The sequence below is a fragment of the Vicia villosa genome, linkage group LG3 (genome assembly GCF_029867415.1).
Source record: "Vicia villosa cultivar HV-30 ecotype Madison, WI linkage group LG3, Vvil1.0, whole genome shotgun sequence".
NCBI classification, from domain to species: Eukaryota; Viridiplantae; Streptophyta; class Magnoliopsida; order Fabales; family Fabaceae; genus Vicia; species Vicia villosa.
Genome location: NC_081182.1, coordinates 21,888,745 through 21,910,836, shown reverse-complemented (window position 1 = coordinate 21,910,836; position 22,092 = coordinate 21,888,745). Strand labels below are relative to the sequence as shown.

The window sequence follows — 22,092 nt, the reverse complement described above, 5'->3', positions numbered from 1 at the left end:
CTTCCAGTACGATGTGGTTCGAGGACGAACCATGCGGAAGCTGGCGGGCATGTAACACCGAGGCCGAAGAAGGCGAGGGATGGGACTGCATGGTTGAAGGAAAGCTTATAAGGGTTGATGGGTACTACCTATACCAACAAGATGCATCTTCTTTTTGGTAGTTTCCATAAGAACTCCCCAGTTAAACATGCTTGATTTGGAGTATTGGGATGGGTGACCTTTTGGGAAGTTTCCCGGAAAGCGTGCAAGTGAGGTCAAAACATGCTGAAAAGACCCGTGTTGGTTTGTGGGGTTAGTCGATCATCTTGAAAGCAGACTGGGGAGTTACACCGACAAGCGCACCCTCTTCTCCGTTGGTTGCTGAAGTTCATGGATGTTTTGCTGGCCATCCCGATATGATCTGATCACTAGTTTATAAAATTTTAGCATGATTTATCTTTAAATGTTTATTAAATTTTTTTCCACATAATTATTTAAAAATATAGAATATGGATATTTAATCATACCAAATATTTTTGGGTTATTACCATTTTTGCCCCCTGCCATATAGGCGACTTTTGGTTTACCCCCCTGTAAAATTTTTTTTTGTAAAACTAACCTTGCCATTTCAAGATTCTGTTTTTTTAGACCTTGGAGGAAAATGGCACACGCCCAAAGCCTATGTGGCGTGCTTAGTGGCATTTTTATTCTTTTTTCTTTTTTTTAATTTCAGCTAAGCTGATGTGGAATTATATTTTTTTATTTTGATTTTTTTTATTTCCACGTGGATTTTCTTTTTTTTTTTTTAATTTTTTTTCAAATTTTTTTTTTTTTAAATAATTTTTTTTAAAAAAAATTTTTTTTTTTTTTTAAAAAAAATTTGTAGGTAAATCCGCAGGTATTTTAAAACCCGTAGGTAAATCCGCAGGTATTTTAAAATACCGCAGGTAAATCCGCAGGTATTTTAAAATCCGTAGGTAAATCCGCAGGTATTTTAAAATCCGTAGGTAAATCCGCAGGTAAATCTGCAGGTATTTTAAAATCCGTAGGTAAATCCGCAGGTATTTTAAAATCCGTAGGTAAATCCGCAGGTATTTTAAAATCCGTAGGTAAATCCGCAGGTAAATCTGCAGGTATTTTAAAATTCGTAGGTAAATCCGCAGGTATTTTAAAATCCGTAGGTAAATCCGCAGGTATTTTAAAATCCGTAGGTAAATCCGCAGGTATTTTTTTCAATATTTATGTGTTTTGAATTTGAATAATATTAAAATAAATAATATATATATATATATATATATATATATATATATATATATATATATATTACGTTAAAATAAATAAAAAATAAAATAAAATATTATGTTAAATAAAAATAAAAAAAATTTAAATTTTTTTTTAAAAAAAAATTTTAAAAAATAAATATGACGTGGAATTAAAAATAATAAAAAATAAAAAATATAATTACATGTCAGCATATTTGAATTTTAAAAAATTAAAAAAATAAAAGAATTACACAATCAGCATGCCACATATGCAAGTGGCATGTGCCATTTGCTGGCGAGGTCTAAAATGACAGAATCTTCATTTGGCAAGGTTAGTTTTACAAAAAAAAATTTTACAGGGGGGTAAACCAAAAGTCGCCTATATGGCAGGGGGCAAAAATGGTAATAACCCAATATTTTTTTTATCATTTTATCATACATTAGAGAATAAGGTGAGTTATAGGAGAATTATATATATATATATATATATATATATATATATATATATATATATATATATATATATATATATATATATATATATATATATATATATATATATATATAACAAAACAAGCTTGATTCAGTGCTTAAAGTATATATCAGATCTGATACCGCGTTTCTGTCCGAGACTCCAACATCAACTAAAAACGAGAAAAAAACCCTTGGATAATAGAATGTGATGGATAGTTTAACGAGAATGGCTTCGATTCATAAGAATTGATGTCGAAATGATATTCTAAGTTACGATTCATTGTCGGTGTGAGAGTAGGTTTGCATTCCTTATAGTCAACCGTTAATATTTTGTGCTTGCACTCTACTACTACTAATAAAACATGCATTTGATTTTCAGATCTTTTTCTTCAACTTTCTGAGTTTTTAAGCTAGGAGGACTATTCTTGTCAAAACAAAAAAAACTAGGAGGACTATTCATGCTATTGTGAAACAACGAGGTTACGCAACAAATTCTTCAATTAGCCCATGAAAAATACTAATCTACAACATTCACTCTTCTGCACTCTGCTCATGCACCAAAATAAAATTTGTCACACAACAACTAATGGAAAATGGACAAACAAGGATTTAATTGAAGTCAGAAACAATTTATAAAAACAGGTTCGGAAATTGAAGTACAAATTTTCAGTACCCTATGCACAAAGATAAAGTTCATGGTCATCATTTTTAACCAATAACCTAGTTGATAAATTGTACGAGTTAATTCTCGACTAGCTCCCACACTTTAAAAATAAGCTCACATGTAGGAGAGGCCTTTGAGCATGAGGATAATTCTTTCTTATTTTTTGGGGTATCATGGAAGTTGAATTTCATACTTCGCAAAACTCTTGCATTGTTAAGAATATAAGTTGCTAATTGCATCTCATCTTGTTGGCCTGTGAAGTACCAAATTGGTCAAGTTTTAAGGTGTAATGAAAGACATTGCGAAACAAATTTTGGATCACCCAATTTTTCTGAACTCTGGCTTTTCTCCCAAAACCGAAAGAGGTGCCCTATTATTATAAATGAAAATAACATAAATTACATAGAAAAGTTAAGAAATAGTAATAAATTAGATAATTATCCCTAAAACTTAACATACCTGGCTAAGCTCAAGATATTGAAAATTAGGGCAACGATTGAGCATTTGAAATAACAAATCCCAATTAGAGTTGATAGAGTGAAGTTTCAACTTTGTCAAATTATGAAAAGTAGGAATCTTGTCAAAATTTCGATACACCTAAATCAGAAATAAGATCAAAAACAAAAATACAAATCAATCATATTTTTCTTTTTATTCCATCAATGTATTCTTCACATGCCAACAATAAATTCCATACCTTATTTATTTCTATGTAGAGTTCCTCCACCTTATGAAGTGCTTTCAACGGAAAATGCCAGAAAGTATGGGGCATCTGTGCTCTAATCAACTTGCTTAAGCTTAAACTTTCAGACAGAAATAACACTAAATCTCGAGCATCTAAAAATTTACAAAATTTCAAGCTAAGGATTTTGAGGGAGGAGAGTCTAACATAAGAAAAACCCTCCACGGCGAAATCTTCAAGGTTGAGAACAACAAGACTCTTGCAACTAAGAATGCTAATAGGCAATTTGGGAAAATAGTCTTTCTCAATTTCGACGTGTAAATCAACGGATTCAACATTATGTTGTACAACATGATTGATCCATATGAGGACACTAGGAGAACCAAGACCTTCAAGATGATAATCGTCGTAATGAATCTTGAGGCTGAAACTCTTGATGGAATTAGAGCCTCGAGAGAGTAAAACAGAATACACAACATTGTTAAAGCGGATAAGGGCTTCTTCGTCACACAGTTCAATCGGATATTCGCCCTTGAAGTTGATAACGGGAACTGAGCGCCATAGATGTGTCCACCTCTTTGAAAGGATGCTAGTGGCAACGACCTCTTTGCTTAAGAGAAAAGACAGAATATGGCAGATGACAGTGTCCGGTAAATTGCTGATCACATCATCATCACCGCCCACAATTGATGACATTTTGGTGTAACAAAACTAAATATTTCTGCACAACAAAAAGCAACCAAACCAAAGTATACAAGAAACTGATTCTACAATTCCCAAAAATAAACAGAAAAAGAATTGTAAAATAAATGATCATTGATTGAGGATATGCTACCCACAATCATGGTTTTAAATTGCGGTTGCGGCTGCGGATGCGGTTGTGGATGTTGCGATTGCGGTCATTGCGTTTGTTGCGATGCGCATTGCGGCCGTTGCGGCATGAATTTTTTAAAGGAAGTGTTTGAAATATTATATTGAAAAACATTTAATGTTATGTTTTTTCATTATATAAAAAGTAAATTGAGTTTTAGAAATCTAATATATTGATTTTTGATGAAAATACTAAAAAAAATATGATGAAAATTGTCCGATGGGGTTCCGAATACATCCGGAGGCGAAATTTTAAAATCACACCGCAATTGCGGTCCGATGCGGTTGCGGAGGCAACCGCATCTACAATATTGCGGGTGCAATTGCGGTTGCGGACCGCAATTTAAAACCATGCCCACAATATTCACTCCTTTGTCTTTGTAGCGCAAACAGAAAAACTAGGGTTTCCAAATAATAATAATATAATAAAGAGTTTATTTACTACTATCAACCGGTTGGACCGGTAGGTCCGGTCTAACTACTCGTGGAAACCGTTTTGTAACAAAACCGAGGTGAGAACCGGTAAACCAGATTAAAACCGGCGTTTGCCTGATTTAAGAAGTTGAACCGTTTTTTAAACTTTAAATAGAAATCAATGATCATGCATACTGATTCATTTTTTTCTTCCAAAAATCACAGAAGCTAATGATCGACTGCTATTTGATACCAATAATATAGTGAAAGACTTTAGCTAAATTATCAGAACATTGAAAAATATACCTACCAAAGGCATTACAAATTAAATTTTTTATTTTATCCTTTTAAACCAACCATTTTTTTTCTTCTGAATTTTTAGTAATTATCTTTATCTAATGATTTATTTATGTGTGTGTATATGCCCTATATACATATATATATATATATATATATATATATATATATATATATATATATATATATATATATATATATATATATATATATATATATATATATATATATATATTTTATAATTAGAGAGAAAATATATAAAATATTTTTACACGGTCAACTAATTAGAGACGCGTGTTATGTCAAGTCACGCTTTTAATTTTAAAATACTGATATGTGATATGGTTAAATTTTATAATTCTATTGGATAATGGTGTAAAACTATTTTACATTGACAGTGTACAGTATCTAATATATATCGGCTTAATTTCAATTTCAATCTACCCAATTGTAAAACCTTGAATCCTACTTTATATTAATTTAATATCCAATCCATTTTAAATTATTTTCTTATTTCTTACTACAACGGGTATCAAGACGTGGCTCTGAAGACTCTGAAAATCTAAGTTTTGAGTTCTGAAGATAAGATTATGAAGACTTGTGTCCCAATTTAGATTCTTCTAAGCATGCCTCACCAACACACTTTCTAAAGTTTCTGAAGATTAGAAGATAAGATCAAAAGGTTTACGTGAGAAATAATACATGGTACAAAATCAAACATTCCTTCCACTACGATGATATTGTAGCGCAAGGACAATACTATGGTATAATGTTATCTACCACTCTCACTGACCGTTATGAAGAATACAACTGCATTTCAATATTCTCATTATACCCTCCAACTGATCTTTCTGTGTCTATATAAGAAGCTCTTGGAAGAATGAAAAATAACTTTGCACATTTGAAAAGAAACGCTGCTCAAAATCTATAAAACTGAAACATCTTCTTTTGTGAGAAATTGTAAAAGCAAGAAACTTTTGTTCATTACTTGTCAAACACTTTTGTGTTGAACTTTATATTTTATTTTGTGCAATCTGCTTACACAAAAGCAATCTTGTAAATACAGATCCTTTGTGCAATCTGCTTGTTCATTGAGAGACTAGAATTTCTCAAGAAGACATTGACGATTAGTCTTTGTGGTTTTTAGTCAGTTTGGTTATAGTGAATTAAGTCCTTATTTCCTCCCCCAAACCCAACTCCCCAAACAATCCATATTCTCCGTCTCAAACCCAAATCGGAATGGAGAATTAAAACCCAAATTCAATCCAAACGGGCTCGGTAGGGTTTAGGTATCTCTGCCCCGCCACCATTCATTTAGTGAAATCAATTTTTTAATAGAAATAATTATTTCTTCCAAAATCAAATTACATTATAAATAATAAAATAAAACAATTTCAAAAATATTATGCGTATAAATTTCAAATATTTTAAATAATAAATACAAATCAAAATATCAAAACATTGACCACATACTTAATATTCTAAATTATTAAAAATAAATAATAATATACATAATGAAATAAACGAGACGGGTTTGATGACAGATTCGAGGTGAGTACTAGTGTCCCCATTACTTGATTCATCCTTATATTCTGGAAAAATTCAAATCTTAACCCAAACCCAATCAAAACGAGTTCTTCTCGTCAAAATCGTGGTAGGTTCAGATAGATACTTGCGGGTACGGGCTTTGTTGCCATGTATATATCTATGTAAGAGAATTGAGTAAAAAATACATATGATATGATTCCAAAGGAAGGACTTAGGGCATAAATATCGCGGTAGCTTTTGCTTAGTTGTACCATTTGTTGTCAGTGTAGTAGGGATAATTGAAGACAAAAAGTGTGGTATTAATTAGCTACGTATCCAAAATAAGAACTGTATCATTCATTTTATATATTGATTTGGAGCTGCTTTGATTGGAGCTGCTTTAATATAAAATATAAATTTGAAATATAATGTAAATTTTGTGGGACCCATATTAGAGTTTTAGATGAGTAATATGGATATTTAGAAAATATAGTTAGTTGGTTTGAATAATTGAGAAGTGTGAACTAATATATTATATTAGATGAAACTCACTTATACCACCACCATGAGTAGTATGAATGTGGATCCTCTTAGTTCTTGGTTGCTCATTAATTTCCATATTAAACATTTAAATCTTAATCTACTCTTTTATAAAAATGTTGACATGGAAAAATATTCTTGCATGCATAGACATTTGTTAGAAAGAAACAAGTAGTATTGATCTGTTTCGGCAAGAAACTCGAGGTATGTTGTTTTTGCAAAGGCAAAAGAAATATAACATTAATAAAATCCAAATCAAAGCATAAGATATGCTATGGCAGGCAATGATACAAAATCAAATTATTCTAAAACTTGAAAATAAATTCCTCTAACAGAAACAACACCACAATTAAAACTACACCAAAATCCAAATTCAACGATACACTCACTTCTAGCCCGCCTAATTCATACAAAAGCACTAAGATCATAAATATTGCTTTTAGGACTAAAAAACAGCCACTGTAAAATCTCCCAAGACTCCACGAACATCCAACAACACTGATATCCACCACAACATACCAATAACAAACACAGACCCAGAAAATGATATTGCAATGAGACTCCCGAACTAAGTTGCCGACATGGAGACACAACAGATTTGAATGCGCTCAATTAATCAATACTGCAACTGCATGACACGATCAAATATTAGCTATAACTACCAGCCTCTGCAATAAATCAGTCGAGTCAAAATGTGAAATGAAATTGCTGCCAAAAAGATATCTGCTGAGACGTTCTGACAAAACCATTCACAAGTTAACACTATCACCCTTTGCATCAAATCACCGGAGCCTAAGCGAAAAACATAACTACAACCAATAAGATAACATGCTGACACAACATGTATAACAAAGAATAGAACAATGCCAATACGCAGGCAATTGCCACAACTCACTCATATTACCAATTCTTAGCATTAACAAGAAATTGAGTTTTCAGTGAAAATCATAAAGAAAGGCATTGGGTTACTAAACCACTGATACATGTCACATTTCAAATCCATATTTTTTCTCTGTAACCATTTCCATGATTTTTGTTTAACCTTCTCCACCATTTTTTCAACACAAACATTTATATCTCGAAATAACTTCCCGTTTCTAGTTTTCCAAATTGTCCACACGCAAGCACTCTGATCCGCTGTCGCGCGCGGATCAAGAACGAGTAACTTTTGTAAAAACGGTAGTATCGTGGTAACGGTTACTCAGATATCGTCTCACAAGGATTCTTGTTCTTATTAACTAATTACTGTAACGATTAATGGGGGGTTTGCTTTTATGATCGATTTTAAGGAACAAAGAATTAAGCGATTAAAAATAAGTGATTATAAAATTAGGCCAATCTACTATTTTCAGTTCCGACTTATCATAGGTCTCTACCTTACCAAATCCCTAAGCGGCTTCGATCTCTATTCAATTTCTATATCAATTGACAAGCGCAAAAGACATAAACTAGATTGACATTCCTATATTCCGAATTAAGCAAACGGGTTAAGCTCTCGTGAATTAAGACAACACGAATTACAAACGCATTAACGACAAAGCGACGTAACGTCGATTAAAAGTTAGGGATGCAATCTTACGAATTTAATCAACACAAATCCATGTATACACATATTAAGCAAATGCAATTCATAGATTAGTATTGAAAGAGAAACGAATTAAATTGATAAAGTATAAACCTCAAAGCGTTGGAACGCGATTACAGCAGATTAACTCTGAAGAATTTAGCTATACATACGGTTCGTAAAAGCAAAAGTTTGAAAGATGAATCGTGAATAGTGTATGGTCTGTGAACAGTACCGTGGCTGACCTAGGTAAATCAGCCAAAAACGTTTTCGACCCAACTGGGTCAAATTACAAAACCCAGGCCCACTACTTAACGACCCAAAAACTAAAAATAAAATAGTGTTGCAGCTTCAAACGCAAATCTGGGAAATATAGGCTCCGATTCTGACTTTGACTTCAACGCGATAGTTGTAGCTCTTTCTCTTAGCTTTCCGGAAATTATTAGAATGCCTCAATCGGATTCCTAAAACTCCAGTTATGATCGTTTCCGTGCAGACTGCTAAAGCTGAAAAATAAGGTGCGAAAATCAAATTAAACCAAAAATAGAATAAAATATGAAAACATAATAAAACATAAAAATAATCAAAATAAAGTAAAGAAATGCCTAAGTAAAAATATAGGAGAATGTGCATAAAGATGCACTGATCACACTCCATATAACTTTCATCTTCAAAACACACGACTTATTCCACCCCTTCAACCCTTCGAACTGGTCTAAATGATCTTCATAGTTACTATGTAATGATGTAGTTATTCCTAGCCAGCAACATATGTGATACCACACCTTCGAAAAAAGTTTATACTCAAACATAAGATGTTCTACCGACTCCGCTTTACTGCAATCATTAATACATTCCACACTGCTGTGATCCAATACATTCCTTTTGCATAGATTATCCTTAGTTGCCAATTTATTTTCCATCATTTTCCAAATCAAAATAGACACCTTTTTTGGTATCACATTGAGCCAAACCCTTGCTAGATTTGATTTGGACCTGCCCGTTGCCTCTGTTCTTATTCTTAAGACCTTATATGCCTCTTTTACTGAATATCCTAACCCATTAACTTCCGACCTCATCCAACTTTCTTCATCAATTTGAATTTTGTCTCTTATTTCAGTTAAATCTTTCCACCAAGTGGACCTTGTTCCAGTGCATACTCCTAACGCTCCTTCACCTAATCGATATCTCTTTGTTAAAATTCATTGTCATATACCATCTGGATCAGATTTTAATCTCCAAAACCATTTGCCTAAGAGTGCCAAGTTAAAAGTCCTTAAATTTTTAATTCCTAATCCGCCTTCCTCTATCGGTCTGCACACTTTCTCCCACTTAACCCAATTAATTTTCCTCTCCTCACTACTCCCTCCCCATAAAAAAATGTTTAATCAAAGACTCTAACTTTGCTATTATTCCTGAAGGGGGCTTGAAAAAAGACAGGAAATAGACAGGTAAAGAGTACAGGATTGATTTGATTAAAACTACCCGACCTCCACTTGATAAATGATTGTTGTTCCAGCCTTTTAACCTGGATTTTACTGCTTCTATCACCAGTTTCCATGTCTCTATTCTTCTTGGATTTGTGCCGATAAGTATCCCGAGATATTTGAACGGGGCATCTCCAACTTTACAGTGCATAATCCTGGCAGCCTCATCAATCCACCTTTGTGGTGTGTTTATTCCAATCAACATACTCTTATGATAGTTCACTCTTAAACCTGACATGACTTCAAACAACAAAAGTATTGCCTTCATATTTCGAATATTTGCCCAGCTCTTTATTCCGATGATCAGTGTATCGTCAACGTATTGAAGATGCGAAACTTGTTCTCTATCATCATTAAAACTATACCCTACAAATTTCTTCGCCTCAACCAATTTTTTCATTAGAGCATTTAACCCTTGTCGCTCTACCGTATCAGAGAGGCTCATACACCCACATCAGAGAAGCTTCCCTATATCGTATCACTAGTCTCTCGTTCGATTACAGAGCAACAATGAAATAAATTACTTTTTTTGTTAAAAAATCACATAAATTAATATACTAGCAATTGCATGAACTTCTCTCCTAAACAATTCAATCATGTTTTCTATTCTTTCCAATTTAAAACTGACGACAATGTGCCTTGAAGTCTCTATTTTAACCAATGTTTTAAAAATCGAAATCGGCTTGTTCAATTAATTGGACCGTGAATCAGAGATGAATTCGATTGAATTAACCTTTTAAAATCACTAGTGGGTCAAAACCGGAGTAAAATCGGAAAAATCATATTGAATCGTCCAAAACCATTCAATCCAAAGAATCGGAGTCGATTTCGTAAAATTGGTTGATTAAAAAAAAGCAGCAAATTGACCTTTTTTTTAAAAAAAAACAATTTAATATGTCGATATCAAAACTTAACATACATTTCTCAATTACAAAAAAGAATCATGTGTTTTTTACAGCATACAGACTTCTAAGTTTTGTCATTCCGTTATAATTTTTCTCTTAACCACACTTCATCATCATCATGTCGTCTCTTTCAAACATAGTCATGTTAACTCGAATTTGTTTTTGTTATTTAATTAATTATATTGTATTGTTTATTTATGATATTCTATCTTATTTAATTTAGGTATTCTTAATTATTTGAACTTTATTTTAGTTATTATATTTTATTATTTTAATTTTGGTCTAAATTAATTTAACTAATTTTATTGTAATTATTTAATTTGTACAACTATCTTGTTGTATGTACTATCGATATTGTTGTATTAAATTTATAATGAAATTTTAAAATATTTATTTTAGTAAGTTGTGAAAATATAATTACGTGCAACATATCTATGAAATTTAATTTTATATATTTAATTTATTTAATAAATGGTTCGACCATAGATTTAACTGGTTTTATTTGAACCTTAAATCGAAAATTTCACCGCTTTCCATCTCCGGTCTAATTTTTAAAAATTGATTTTAACTTATGACAATATATTTAACTATTATATTAAATAAGGAGAATCCTGAAATACTGAGGTTTGTCCATGGGGCCTTAAAGGCAAATATCAATTTAAGATTTAAATAAACTCAAAATAATCAAATAGAAAGAGAAAAAAAAATGACATCAATTGATTTAATGTTTGGTATCATATCCAACAAAACTCAAGAGTATGGAGGTGTTCTCCTTCCCCAGGGTATAAAAATAAATCCATATTTTCTATAAGAGTAACTTCACAATAATTGCAATATCACTCTAACTTCAACAAGTAGGTAAGCATATAAATACCATATCCCAGTATATTCTCTCTATAGAGAAACATGATTTACTTCTCACAATCATTTATCTCACTATCCTCGGAAATCATATAAAAGGCAATATAAAACTATGTCGAAATTTAACAATTGCTACAACTTGGCAAACTTCCCTTTCAAAAGAATATAAGGATGCAAGGAATGGAATAGACTAAGAAACTCATAATTTAATGTATATAGCAGTTTTCTACCCAATCACAAGTCATGCAACGCGCGCATTTTGCGAAGCAGTAGAATTTTGACAGCATATCTGCCTAGTGAACAACCCCTTATAAACCATGAGGTTATGCATCAAATCAAAGCTTAACATAGAAATTCCAAACAAATGAATCTAGCTAATTGGATTCATAAAAGAGTAAAATAAACAAGTTTAACAGATCAACTTTCCTTAACTAGTGCACCGAGACAAAATGCATGACCATCAAGGTTCGCCGTTTAAGCCACCAAGCCAATCAGTTGCGTAGTAGAAGTTAACAAAACGATAGGCAAAATACATGAACAACAAGTTTCATAACCTACCAATTCTCAATAAAACGAAAGTTGACATGTAGCAGATGTCCTTGGGAATGAGGATAATTCTCTTTCAATATACTCAGAGTAGACATGTAGCTGAGGCCCTTGGGAAAGAAGATAATCACGATGTTGAGGTCCCGTGATTGTCATGGTTTGCAAAAGACTTGCATTCTTCAAAATATACTTTGCCATCAGAAGCTCAGATTTTCGGCCAAAGAACTCTAAAAGAGTGCAACTTCTAAGGCTTAATGAAAGGCACTCCGGAACACATTTTGGGTCAACCCAATTTTCCTGGACACCATCTCTATCTCCATCCACGTTGGCCTGTTAATAATATTAAAATATATCATAGTCATGTTAAGACATAAAAAACCCAATATGTTCCCTAAACTTAACAAACCTCGCTAAGGTCAAGTTTTTGAAGCTTTGGGCAATGATTGAGCATTTGTATTAACAACGGCCAATTACAATTTAGAGAGAGAAGCTTCAAGTTTGTCAAATTATGAAAGGTGGGAATCTCATCATGAGGGCGATACATCTAAGCAACAACATTGAAAGTGGAATAGTTAGAAATAAGAATAAATTGCCAAAACAAGGTAAAAAATAAATAATACAGATCAATCAGGTTTTTCAGTTCTGTTCCATCAGTGTTTTCAGTTAGTAGCATCATATTCATACATAGTCAAATTCAAACCTTATCTATTTCTATACGGAGAGACTCCACGTTATAAAGGGCTGTCAACGGAAAGTGGCAATAACAACAAATCATATCTACTCTGATCAACTTGCTAAAGCTTAAACTTTTAAGCTCTTGGTTGGCAAGAGAGTTCTCAGATTGGAACACTATATGAGCTGCTTGTAATTCCTCGAGAATTGGACATCCAGCCATAACCAACAGAAAAGCTCGAACAGACAGAAATGCACAACTCTCGAAATGAAGGATTTTTAATGACGGTAATTTAATGGAAGAAAAGTCATTCACAGTGAATCCATTCAAATTGAGAACAACGAGGGTCTTGCAAGTGATAATGCTAGCAGGCAATTTGGGCATATCAACCCTAGTAGCCACATCAAGATGAAGGTGTTCAACTCCATTTTGTACAACATGGTCAACCCATTTGGCGACATGGGGAATGCCAATGTAGCCAAAATGAAAACCACCGTATCTAATTCCGAGGCGAAAGCTTTTGATTGAAGTACGTGAGAGCAAAACAGAGTACAACGACTTGTTAAAGCGAAAATAGGCTTCTAGGTCATCAACCTCAATGTTGGTGAAGTCAATTGAAAGAACTGAGCGCCATAGATGTATCCACCTCTTTGAAAGGACGCTGGTAGCAACAGCTTGTTTGGTTGAGAGAAAAGACAGAATATGACATAGGACAGTTTCCGGCAAACCATTGATCCCAGTATCATCTACATTTGGTGGCATTTTTTTTCAAAGAAAACTTGAATTTTCTGCATAACATCAAACAACAGTAAAAAACTAAGTTTCAGCCAAAGGAATAACACTTATACACCAAATTTTGTGTGGCAAAAATTTCTACAAAAACACCACAACTGAAAGTAGCAGCATAACTAGTCATGTTATTGTAGCAAAATAGAACGTCGAATTCATGAGATGATGATGATAGCAGAATGGAGTGATAAAGAAGAAGTTATACTCACTTGACTAGGTTAAACAAGGATGTTAGTATCTTCCAAGTATCCAACTGCAATCTTTGTAGTGGTTCCTCTTTCAGAAACCCTAATCCTCTTTCTTGAGGTTTGATTGGTAAGAAAGAAGAGAAATTAAGCTAAGAGGGAAATATGTGACAAGTGAAATACTTAAGTTTGACAAAGTGAATACCCCTATTTAGGGTCTGTTTGATTCAAATGAGGGGGAGGGGAGGGGAGGGATTTTAATGGAGGGAAGGGAAGGGGAGGGGAGGGGAGGGATTTTTTGTAATTATATATATATGTTTGGTTCAAACGAGGGGAGGGGAGGGGAGGGATTTCGTTTAAAAATATGTTTGGTTCACGAGGGGAGGGGAGGGATTTTAATAATAATTTACAATTTTATTCTTGTAATTTTATATAATTGATATGATATTCAATTGTAAAAATTTCATAAATATTTTCTTGGAAATAATATTTGTATAACTGAGTGATTAAAAAGTCATAACTTATAGCATAATATTAAAAAAATTGAGTACACTTGATTCGTATTATAACTCTCGATACAAAATAAACTATGCGTTGATAGCAACTCTTGAATACATAAAATAAATTATAATAAAAAACAAAAAACTATAGTAGTTATAATTTTTATTAAATAAAAAAAATAAAAAATAATTTGAAGGTGAAGAATAATTATAATAAGTTGATGGAAGGCTTGGAAGCAATAGAGAAAAAATCACAAAAAGAAAAGTAGGAACATGAAAGAAAATAATATTTTTAAAATAATAAAATAAAATTGAGGATATTTTAGTAAATATATTAATTTAATTAATATTAAAACTCAGATCCCCTCCCCTCCCCTCCGAATCCCCCCGATTCGGGGGAATGCAAAAAGTGTCATTTGGAGGGATTTTGCTCCCCTCCCCTCCCCTCCCCTCCTCTCCCCTCCTAAAAATTGAACCAAACACATTTCATTTTAAATATTCCCTCCCCTCCCCTCCCCTCCCCTCGCTCTACCTCGAACTAAACACACCCTTAGAGTATTTAAAGTTTATTTTTAGTTCTTTTCGGTTATAACCTGCACCAATTTTTTTTCTTTTTTTTTCTTTTTATTATGGTCCAATTGCTTTTTTTTTTCTTTTCATTATGGTCGAGTTGCACATTTGACCGCCTATTGTCTCTTATAATCCCTTGAGATAAATGATTTTATTTTTTATTAATATTATAAATTATTAAAATAATAATAATCATTTATGGCAATGGATTTTTTTGTTAGGATTCATCAATTACTTTATTCAAAATTTTATCTTCTCTGTTAACCATTATCAATTTCTTCTAGAGTTTTCTACACCACTCAATATTTATCAAGTTTTAAAAAAAAACAGATTTTTTTACTATTATTTTCTTTCTGATAAGTAGTGTGTTGATGTTAGTTGGGAATTTTGACGATTAAGTGTTAAGTTTAAATAAAGCTATTTCGAAGAGAAGTTCAAGATTAACTTATGAAAATTGTTCGAATACAAAGCTTATGATTGATTTTATCTTGCTAAGCATTGACAAAGGAGATATTCTCGAAGAGCAGATGAAACTTAGAATATTTGGGAGTTTTGAAAGAGATTGCTTCGACGGTCACGTTGGTTGGTTTGGCGTCTCGAAAGGAAGAAGAGTCAAATTCAAACGATCGGATGCGTGGAAGCCATAGAATTTGAGAAGCATGCAAACAATAAACGTGGCATTCCGTTGGAAAAGACTGTTATGGTCAAATTAGTATAAATTAGAATCTTAGCGTTAGATTTTAGTATGTTCATTTCTGTACAAACACTCAATGATACTCGAAGTACCAAAGTTAACAGAGAAAAGAGTTTATGAGAATATACGTATGATTCACCACATTTTACTTCAATTACGAGTTTTGTTATCTTTATCAAAGTCTTTCAGATTTCTTTTATTTTCTAGTCAAAGTCTTTTACTTTCCTGTCTTTATTTCTTTTTAAGGCATTGCCTTTATTTAAAAATTAGTCATAACAATCGAAGGAATGCGTATTAGAAAGACATCAAAACACCAAAACTAAACACATGTTCTAGGATCAATCTAGTCGATCCTGTGAGTAGCCTAAAAACATTTATTTTGGAATACTAGGATTTAATGTATCCAGGCCATATACACCAGGATTTTTGATCCCTATGCGAGATCCTCCATATGGCATGCCAACATCCTTCATGGTAAATTTACATAATTGTACGTCTACATACACAAATCCATTAGCATCCACATTCTTATCATTACAAGTATCAGGTTTTGGCATCAATAATATGGGTCATAATATGCGTCAAACAGGATTCGCTACCCAATTGCCTGCACTTACGACAAACTCCTCAGCAATTTTGAGGCAATAGATGGATGAGAGCAATCATGAAATGTTGGGGGTACTCGTTGAACAAATGAGTGCAAACTTTAACATTTTGATCCAGAATGCAACCCAGACAAACTCGAAAAATGCCCAGGCGAACTAGCAAATGGTAATGCAGATGGGACGAATTGCAGACTTCTTTGGGGCTCCCAGGGAACCAATTCAGCCACCACGTCGTGATTGGATAAGAGGAAATTAGGGTAGAACATTTGAAGAAGATCCAACAATTAACCAAGTACAGCCAGGAATGCACAATGCTAGCGAAAGTAATTAGGGAATAGGAATCAAACTACCAAGAAGTCAATAGGATATACCCCCGAAAGAAGAACCACAGAGGGTTGTGGTAGTTGATCGAAACCAAAACGCTGACAAAGTTTTCCAAAGCGTTCGACAAAATGAGATGCTAGGAGAAAATAACCTGACCCCCATAATCGAAAGGATTATGGCATAAAATGGAGTAAATGTTGGCCTTCGACGGCCAAATTATATATTTGAGTATATCTTACAAACTAAATTACCCAAGGGCGGGAAAGTCCCAAAATTCACAAAATTCTCTAGTGACACCACTGAATTCACCATCAAACACATAGTCAGGTATCTTACCGAGGCTGGAGACATAGCGAATAATGAAAATATAAGGATAAAATATTTCCCTAGTTCGCTAACCAAAAATGCTTTCACTTGGTTCACCACCCTTTCAGCGAATTCTATCCAGGATTGGCCTTATTCCATGAGCAGTTCTATATAGGCCAGTCGAAGATAAGTCTAAGAAAATTGGCCAACATAAAATGCAAATTTAGTGAACCCATAGATGAGTATATCAACAGGTTCAGCCTATCAAAGGCAAGGTGCTTCACATAAGTTCCTGAACACGAATTGGTTGAGATGGCTCCGAGAGAATTAGATTTCTCTATAAGAAAGAAGGTATATTCCAATTATCTGAGAGATATGGCCCAATTGGCAGACAGGGTTCGACAAGTAGAATGCTTGAAGGTTAAAAAGGCTAGAGCGAATAGAATTAATAAAAAGGAAAGGGTTTCATATGTCGAGGCCGAGGAAGACGAACACGAAATTTATGATGAACTTTTAGCCTTCGAAGAAGGCGAAGTAGAATTGGTTGAGTTAAAGCAAGGGCCATCTTATCATTGTAAAATGTTAGCCCCTTTGAATGGGAAGAATTCTATTGAACCCGAAAAGAACGATAAACAACTTGCTGCTTGGCCGTAAGTAGATTCATGGCGCCGGGGCAGTTTCATCCTCACTTCACCAAAGGATTGAAATTTTGAGAGAAGATGGGATAATTGAAAATATAGAAGCGGATCAAAGTTATTATATGGTAGAAATTAACCATGTTGACAGGAGAAACTTCGACAGGAATCTGGCTAACATAGAGTCGTGCAATCCTGAAGGAGATATATACTCACCAACAAAGAATGCCCTCTATTTCCTTACTCTACGCCCAAAAGGATTCCAATGGGATCGAGAAATCATGGGCGAAGAAAATGATGTGGAGGGGTTTCCTGAACTTCGGCCAATTGAATGGGGGGAAGAAGACATTGACCATGTCTGAGTCCAATTTTTTTGAAAAGATTTTGGCTTACTTAGTCGAAAACAAATGAAAAACGGCCTTGGAGGCCGAAGTAAAGTACATGGTTGTCGAAGCCAATAATGAAGAAATTCGCACAAAGGGGCCTGGAGACAACTTTAAACCAGAGCCCACTGACGAAGCAACACCCATTGAGGAAAAATACCAGAGGATGGATGCAATATACGACGAAGAGCCTTTGGGGTTCGAGTAAGATCCAACAGCGCAAGGTGCAAAAATGATGGCGCAAGATCCTCTCGAAGAAGTAGATTTGGGGGAAGGGTCCATCAAAAGACCCACCTATGTCAGTGCGAAACTCAACCTAGAAATGAAAAGCAAGGTGATCCAACTACTGAAGGAATACAAGGATTGTTTTGCTTGGGACTATGACGAAATGCCAGGGTTAAGTAGAGACCTCTTTGAATTAAAGCTACCTATAAAGGATTGCGAGAAGCTCATCAGCCAGACGCCGAGGAGATTCGCACCAGAGATTCTTTCCAAAATAAAAGAAGAGATCAAGAGACTCCTCCGTTGCAAATTCATTCGGAGTACAAGGTTTGTCGAATGGATTGCAAATATAGTACCTGTTATTAAAAAGAATGAGTCCTTAAGGGTTTGCATTGGTTTTTTGAGACTTGAATTTTGCAACCCCTAAGGACGAATACCCTATGCTTGTGACAAAAATGTTGGTTAAATCAGCTGCAGACTTCGAGTATCTCACCATGCTTGATGGATACTCTGGGTATAATCAGATATTCATTGTTGAAGAAGATGTGCCCAAAACAACTTTTTGGTTTAAAAAATGTTGGCGCAACTTACAAAAGAGCGATGAACTCTATATTTCATGATTTTATCGAGACTTTTATGCAGGTGTATATTGACGACATAGTGGTAAAATATTTATTTGACAAAAGTCATTTGGATTACCTTCGCCAATCATTCGAAAGAATGAGAAAATATGGTTTGAAGATGAATCCCCTTAAATGTGTCTTTTTTGTGTAGGCAGGAGATTTTTTTTAGGCTTTGTGGTCTACAAGAAGGGAATAGAGATTAATCAAAACAAGATGAAGACCATTGTGGAAACTAAAGCACCATCATCGAAGAAAGAGTTGCAGTCCCTACTTGAAAAAATAAATTTCTTAAGCAGATTTATTTTGAATTTAAGTGGGCGAACTCAAACCTTCTCTCCCCTTCTGCGGTTGAAACAAGGAGTCTTCAAATGGAGGCAGGAGCACCAAGAAGCGTTTGACAAGATCAAACAATACCTTGCTCAATGTTGCTACCGTGAAAAAACAACAGAGTCGTCACTGTTTTATATCGGAACCAGAATTATGCTTCATAAACCTACAAAGTTAGCACTTCGACGTCAGTTAACGAATTCAAAAAGGGATAGAGTAAAATTGCAAAAAATATAAATGTATCTTGAGTCCAAAAAGGGATGGTGTAAAATTGCAAAAAATATTAAACGTATGTATCTTGAGTCCAAAATGTATCTCTCGGGCGCAGAAGTATTTATCTTCAGTTCGAGCCGGTTGTTTGGCCTTCTTTGGAGCACTAACAAACCTCTTTTTATTGGGCTTCAAACGACTCATAACAATTCTATATATTGATCAGGTTATAATGAAAAATCTCTAAGTGTTTCTTTTACAAGTATATACTTAAAAACCTACAAGAAATCAAAGAAAATTAAATCAAAATTATTGCATCCGATGATTCTTCTTAATTCCTTATGCATGACTGAATGTCTTCTGATGGTGGAACTTTTGATGAAAAAAAAGTAATTAAGAGTTCCTCTTTATGCAGGTTTATACATCATACTATCATTCACCATGTAAAGATTGCACCAAGAACTAACACAAACTAGTTAATCAATGCACATTTAATGTCTCCCTTCTCTAAACTCTGAACAAATGGAAAATATTCAATGGTGGCTGCTGGACTACATGCTGAAAGATTTTAATTTTCCAACTTCACGCATTCGAAGATCATCGATCGTCCAACAACAAATGAACAACTAAAAATTCAAAATATAGTATAGAGACGAATTTCATAAAGTCAAAATACAAATTATTCGATCTTCGCCTAACTGTCAAAATTCTTTAAACGTGTGATCGCGTCTTTCCTAACTACAATCGCATACTAAAATGAAAATCAATCTGTAATTGCCGATGAAGATTAGGATTCGAAACAATCCATTTCTTCTCTTCTCTCTCTAACTGTCTAACTGATATCGCAGCAAGAAACCGTTTGATAAACTCTTTACAACACTCTTTTCCGCGACAAACTACCTCAAAACTTTCCTCACCTCTTGAATTACTACTCTTCACACCACCAACTTCATCTCTTTTCCCATACACAACACTTGATTCATCAAACTTCAGCACAAATGCTCTCTGACACCCTTCAAAAAGTCTCTCCCCCAAAGAATCAATGATATAGTAAGCATCAATCTCTACCTTCAAAATAAAGAAATGATCATTCCAACTAACTATGTAAATTCTCTCCTCAAAATCATCCATCTTGTTACTCTCTATCTCTTTCCAAATCTCATCAAAAGACATAGCTCCTTCTAAGCAACGAAACTTCTCCGGCGAGAAAAAACCTGTGTATGATTTCTGAGGTAGAACAGTTACAGGTCTCAAATTCGCATCTATGACTGTCTCTAAATCAAAATGTTTATCTGGAAAGAGCTTCGAGTAATAATCACTTTTGCATAATTTTCTCCACTCAGATGAACCTTGTGTGATGAGGCTGTCAAATTGTGTTCTTGTTGGTATACTACCATGATTAGAATGAAGCCAGTGAGCTATTAACGCAACTAAAACCGTGCATGCACTTTCACCCGAAGCCTTTTCACTTCGTTGATCAAAGGAAGCGAAAAACACGTTTGTTTTGAGCTTTGTTTGGCAATCTCTGCTTAAAATATAATTGGTTCCCCATTTACTTGCACTTCCATGGAGTGTGTTGAAATTTGGCTTTTTCTCTGAGGTTAGAAACGTGATTCTTGGCTCTTTCGGGCTGGTGCTAGATGAACTGCCACCGCTTGTTGTGGACTCGTTCGATGAATCGTCCGAGTCAAACACGGGAGAATCGTCTGATTCGAAAGAATCAAAGTTGATGCCATTGTTTTTGTTTGTCAAGCATGTTAAATATTTCACTTTTTCTATGATTCCGTGTTTCTTATCTGGCTTTACCGTGTTTTCAAAGGTTGTTCTTGCTGAGTCACATGACCTTAGACAAACCTGTAAAAAATAAATAAATAAACTAATCGATCGAACCGTACTCCTCTTTACCAAGTTAAGCGTCAATTACTACTGAAACAACTAATTATCGGTAATTTAAAATTACTAATAGTAATATTTAAAAAAAGAAAAGAAAATGGAGCATACCGAAAGGTTAGCTTCGAAGATTAAACCATTGACTTTCAACCGTATTGGAAGCTTCCTTTGAATATTGGATTCGTTCTTCATCTCCTCCATGTTAAGGGTCATAGAAACTTTTCCCACCACCGTCCTTCTATCTTTTGATTCTTCTACACCATCCTCGGACTATATACGTGAATGAAAACAAATAGTAAGACATTAATTGAATTGATGAAAAACAAAGGTAAAAACTAAAAACATAACAAGATGTTACTTCTTACATGATATAAGACATGAAATGCCACGTGGCATACATCTCTGAGTGCAAGATCAAAAACGCAGAGGTCGCGTTCATCCCAAACAAGAGAAGGAGTTTTCGCGGAAGTGATGAATCTACGACAGGGCGTGGTGTGAGTACAAGGTCGTTTTAAGGTACGATGATGAAATTGAAAGGGAATTATGGAACAAGAAGGAGGAGAGGAATTTTGATGATTTTCTTTCTTAACCCATGTTATCTCAATGGCTAATCTGTCGTTTACAGTAGTGGAAACTTTGGCTCCAAAAAGTCCTAGTTGAAGCTTTAATTGAGTCACCTTAACTGCGTGTTTGTTGCTCTGCCCTGAACCCAACCACCACTTCATCATCGTTATCACTCCTTGTTCTTGTTGCTAGCACAAGTTAACGTTATATTTGATCAAATGAACAAGCTATGATTGATAATATATTTGATATATAATGAACTAAAACATATAGGAATGAATAGACAAGTGTTCCAATGAATCTTAAATTGGCCATTCGCAATTACGACCGAGTAATTTATTATTATAGTACATATGTATTTTTTTTCTTTATAGAAAATAAAGAATTGAAGAATGCTATGGTTTGCACACTCTTAGTCAAATGGAACGAGTCACAATTTTTGTTTTCATATTTTCGTGTAAGAGGATCGATATGACCCTACCCATCACACACGCACACGCTTACATTACTTAACTGCTTA

At 34.1% G+C, this 22,092-nt stretch overlaps 2 protein-coding genes and 1 pseudogene across 2 annotated transcripts; all 3 read right to left on the bottom strand.

Annotated features, from left to right (window-relative positions):
- Positions 1-2,456: 2,456 nt before the first annotated feature.
- LOC131657703 (FBD-associated F-box protein At3g49020-like) lies at positions 2,457-3,757 on the bottom strand (annotated as a pseudogene).
- Positions 3,758-11,709: 7,952 nt separating this feature from the next.
- Positions 11,710-13,971, bottom strand: LOC131660622 (F-box/FBD/LRR-repeat protein At4g00160-like). Its single transcript, XM_058929900.1, has 4 exons — positions 13,744-13,971; positions 12,773-13,533; positions 12,479-12,616; positions 11,710-12,402 (listed from the first exon to the last, which is right to left on the bottom strand). The coding sequence occupies exons 2-4, from the start codon at positions 13,505-13,507 to the stop codon at positions 12,091-12,093; spliced, it is 1,185 nt and encodes a 394-aa protein (XP_058785883.1). The 5' UTR covers positions 13,508-13,533; positions 13,744-13,971; the 3' UTR covers positions 11,710-12,090.
- A 4,686-nt stretch (positions 13,972-18,657) lies between these two features.
- Positions 18,658-21,861, bottom strand: LOC131660621 (uncharacterized). The gene is made up of 4 exons (XM_058929899.1): positions 21,374-21,861; positions 21,120-21,278; positions 18,911-20,972; positions 18,658-18,760 (listed from the first exon to the last, which is right to left on the bottom strand). Exons 1-3 carry the CDS (start codon positions 21,734-21,736, stop codon positions 19,857-19,859), a joined length of 1,638 nt encoding a protein of 545 aa, XP_058785882.1. The 5' UTR covers positions 21,737-21,861; the 3' UTR covers positions 18,658-18,760; positions 18,911-19,856.
- Between the last annotated feature and the right edge of the window lie 231 nt (positions 21,862-22,092).

Coding starts and splice junctions, on each gene's coding strand:
- LOC131660622 (XM_058929900.1), bottom strand. CDS start 13,507: ATGCCACCAAATGTAGATGATACTGGGATCAATGGTTTGCCGGAAACT. Junction 12,617..12,772: donor TCCGTATAGAAATAGATAAG/GTTTGAATTTGA, acceptor GTTGTTGCTTAG/ATGTATCGCCCTCATGATGA. Junction 12,403..12,478: donor AAAAACTTGACCTTAGCGAG/GTTTGTTAAGTT, acceptor TATTATTAACAG/GCCAACGTGGATGGAGATAG.
- LOC131660621 (XM_058929899.1), bottom strand. CDS start 21,736: ATGATGAAGTGGTGGTTGGGTTCAGGGCAGAGCAACAAACACGCAGTT. Junction 21,279..21,373: donor CATTTCATGTCTTATATCAT/GTAAGAAGTAAC, acceptor TCACGTATATAG/TCCGAGGATGGTGTAGAAGA. Junction 20,973..21,119: donor TCTTCGAAGCTAACCTTTCG/GTATGCTCCATT, acceptor TATTTTTTACAG/GTTTGTCTAAGGTCATGTGA.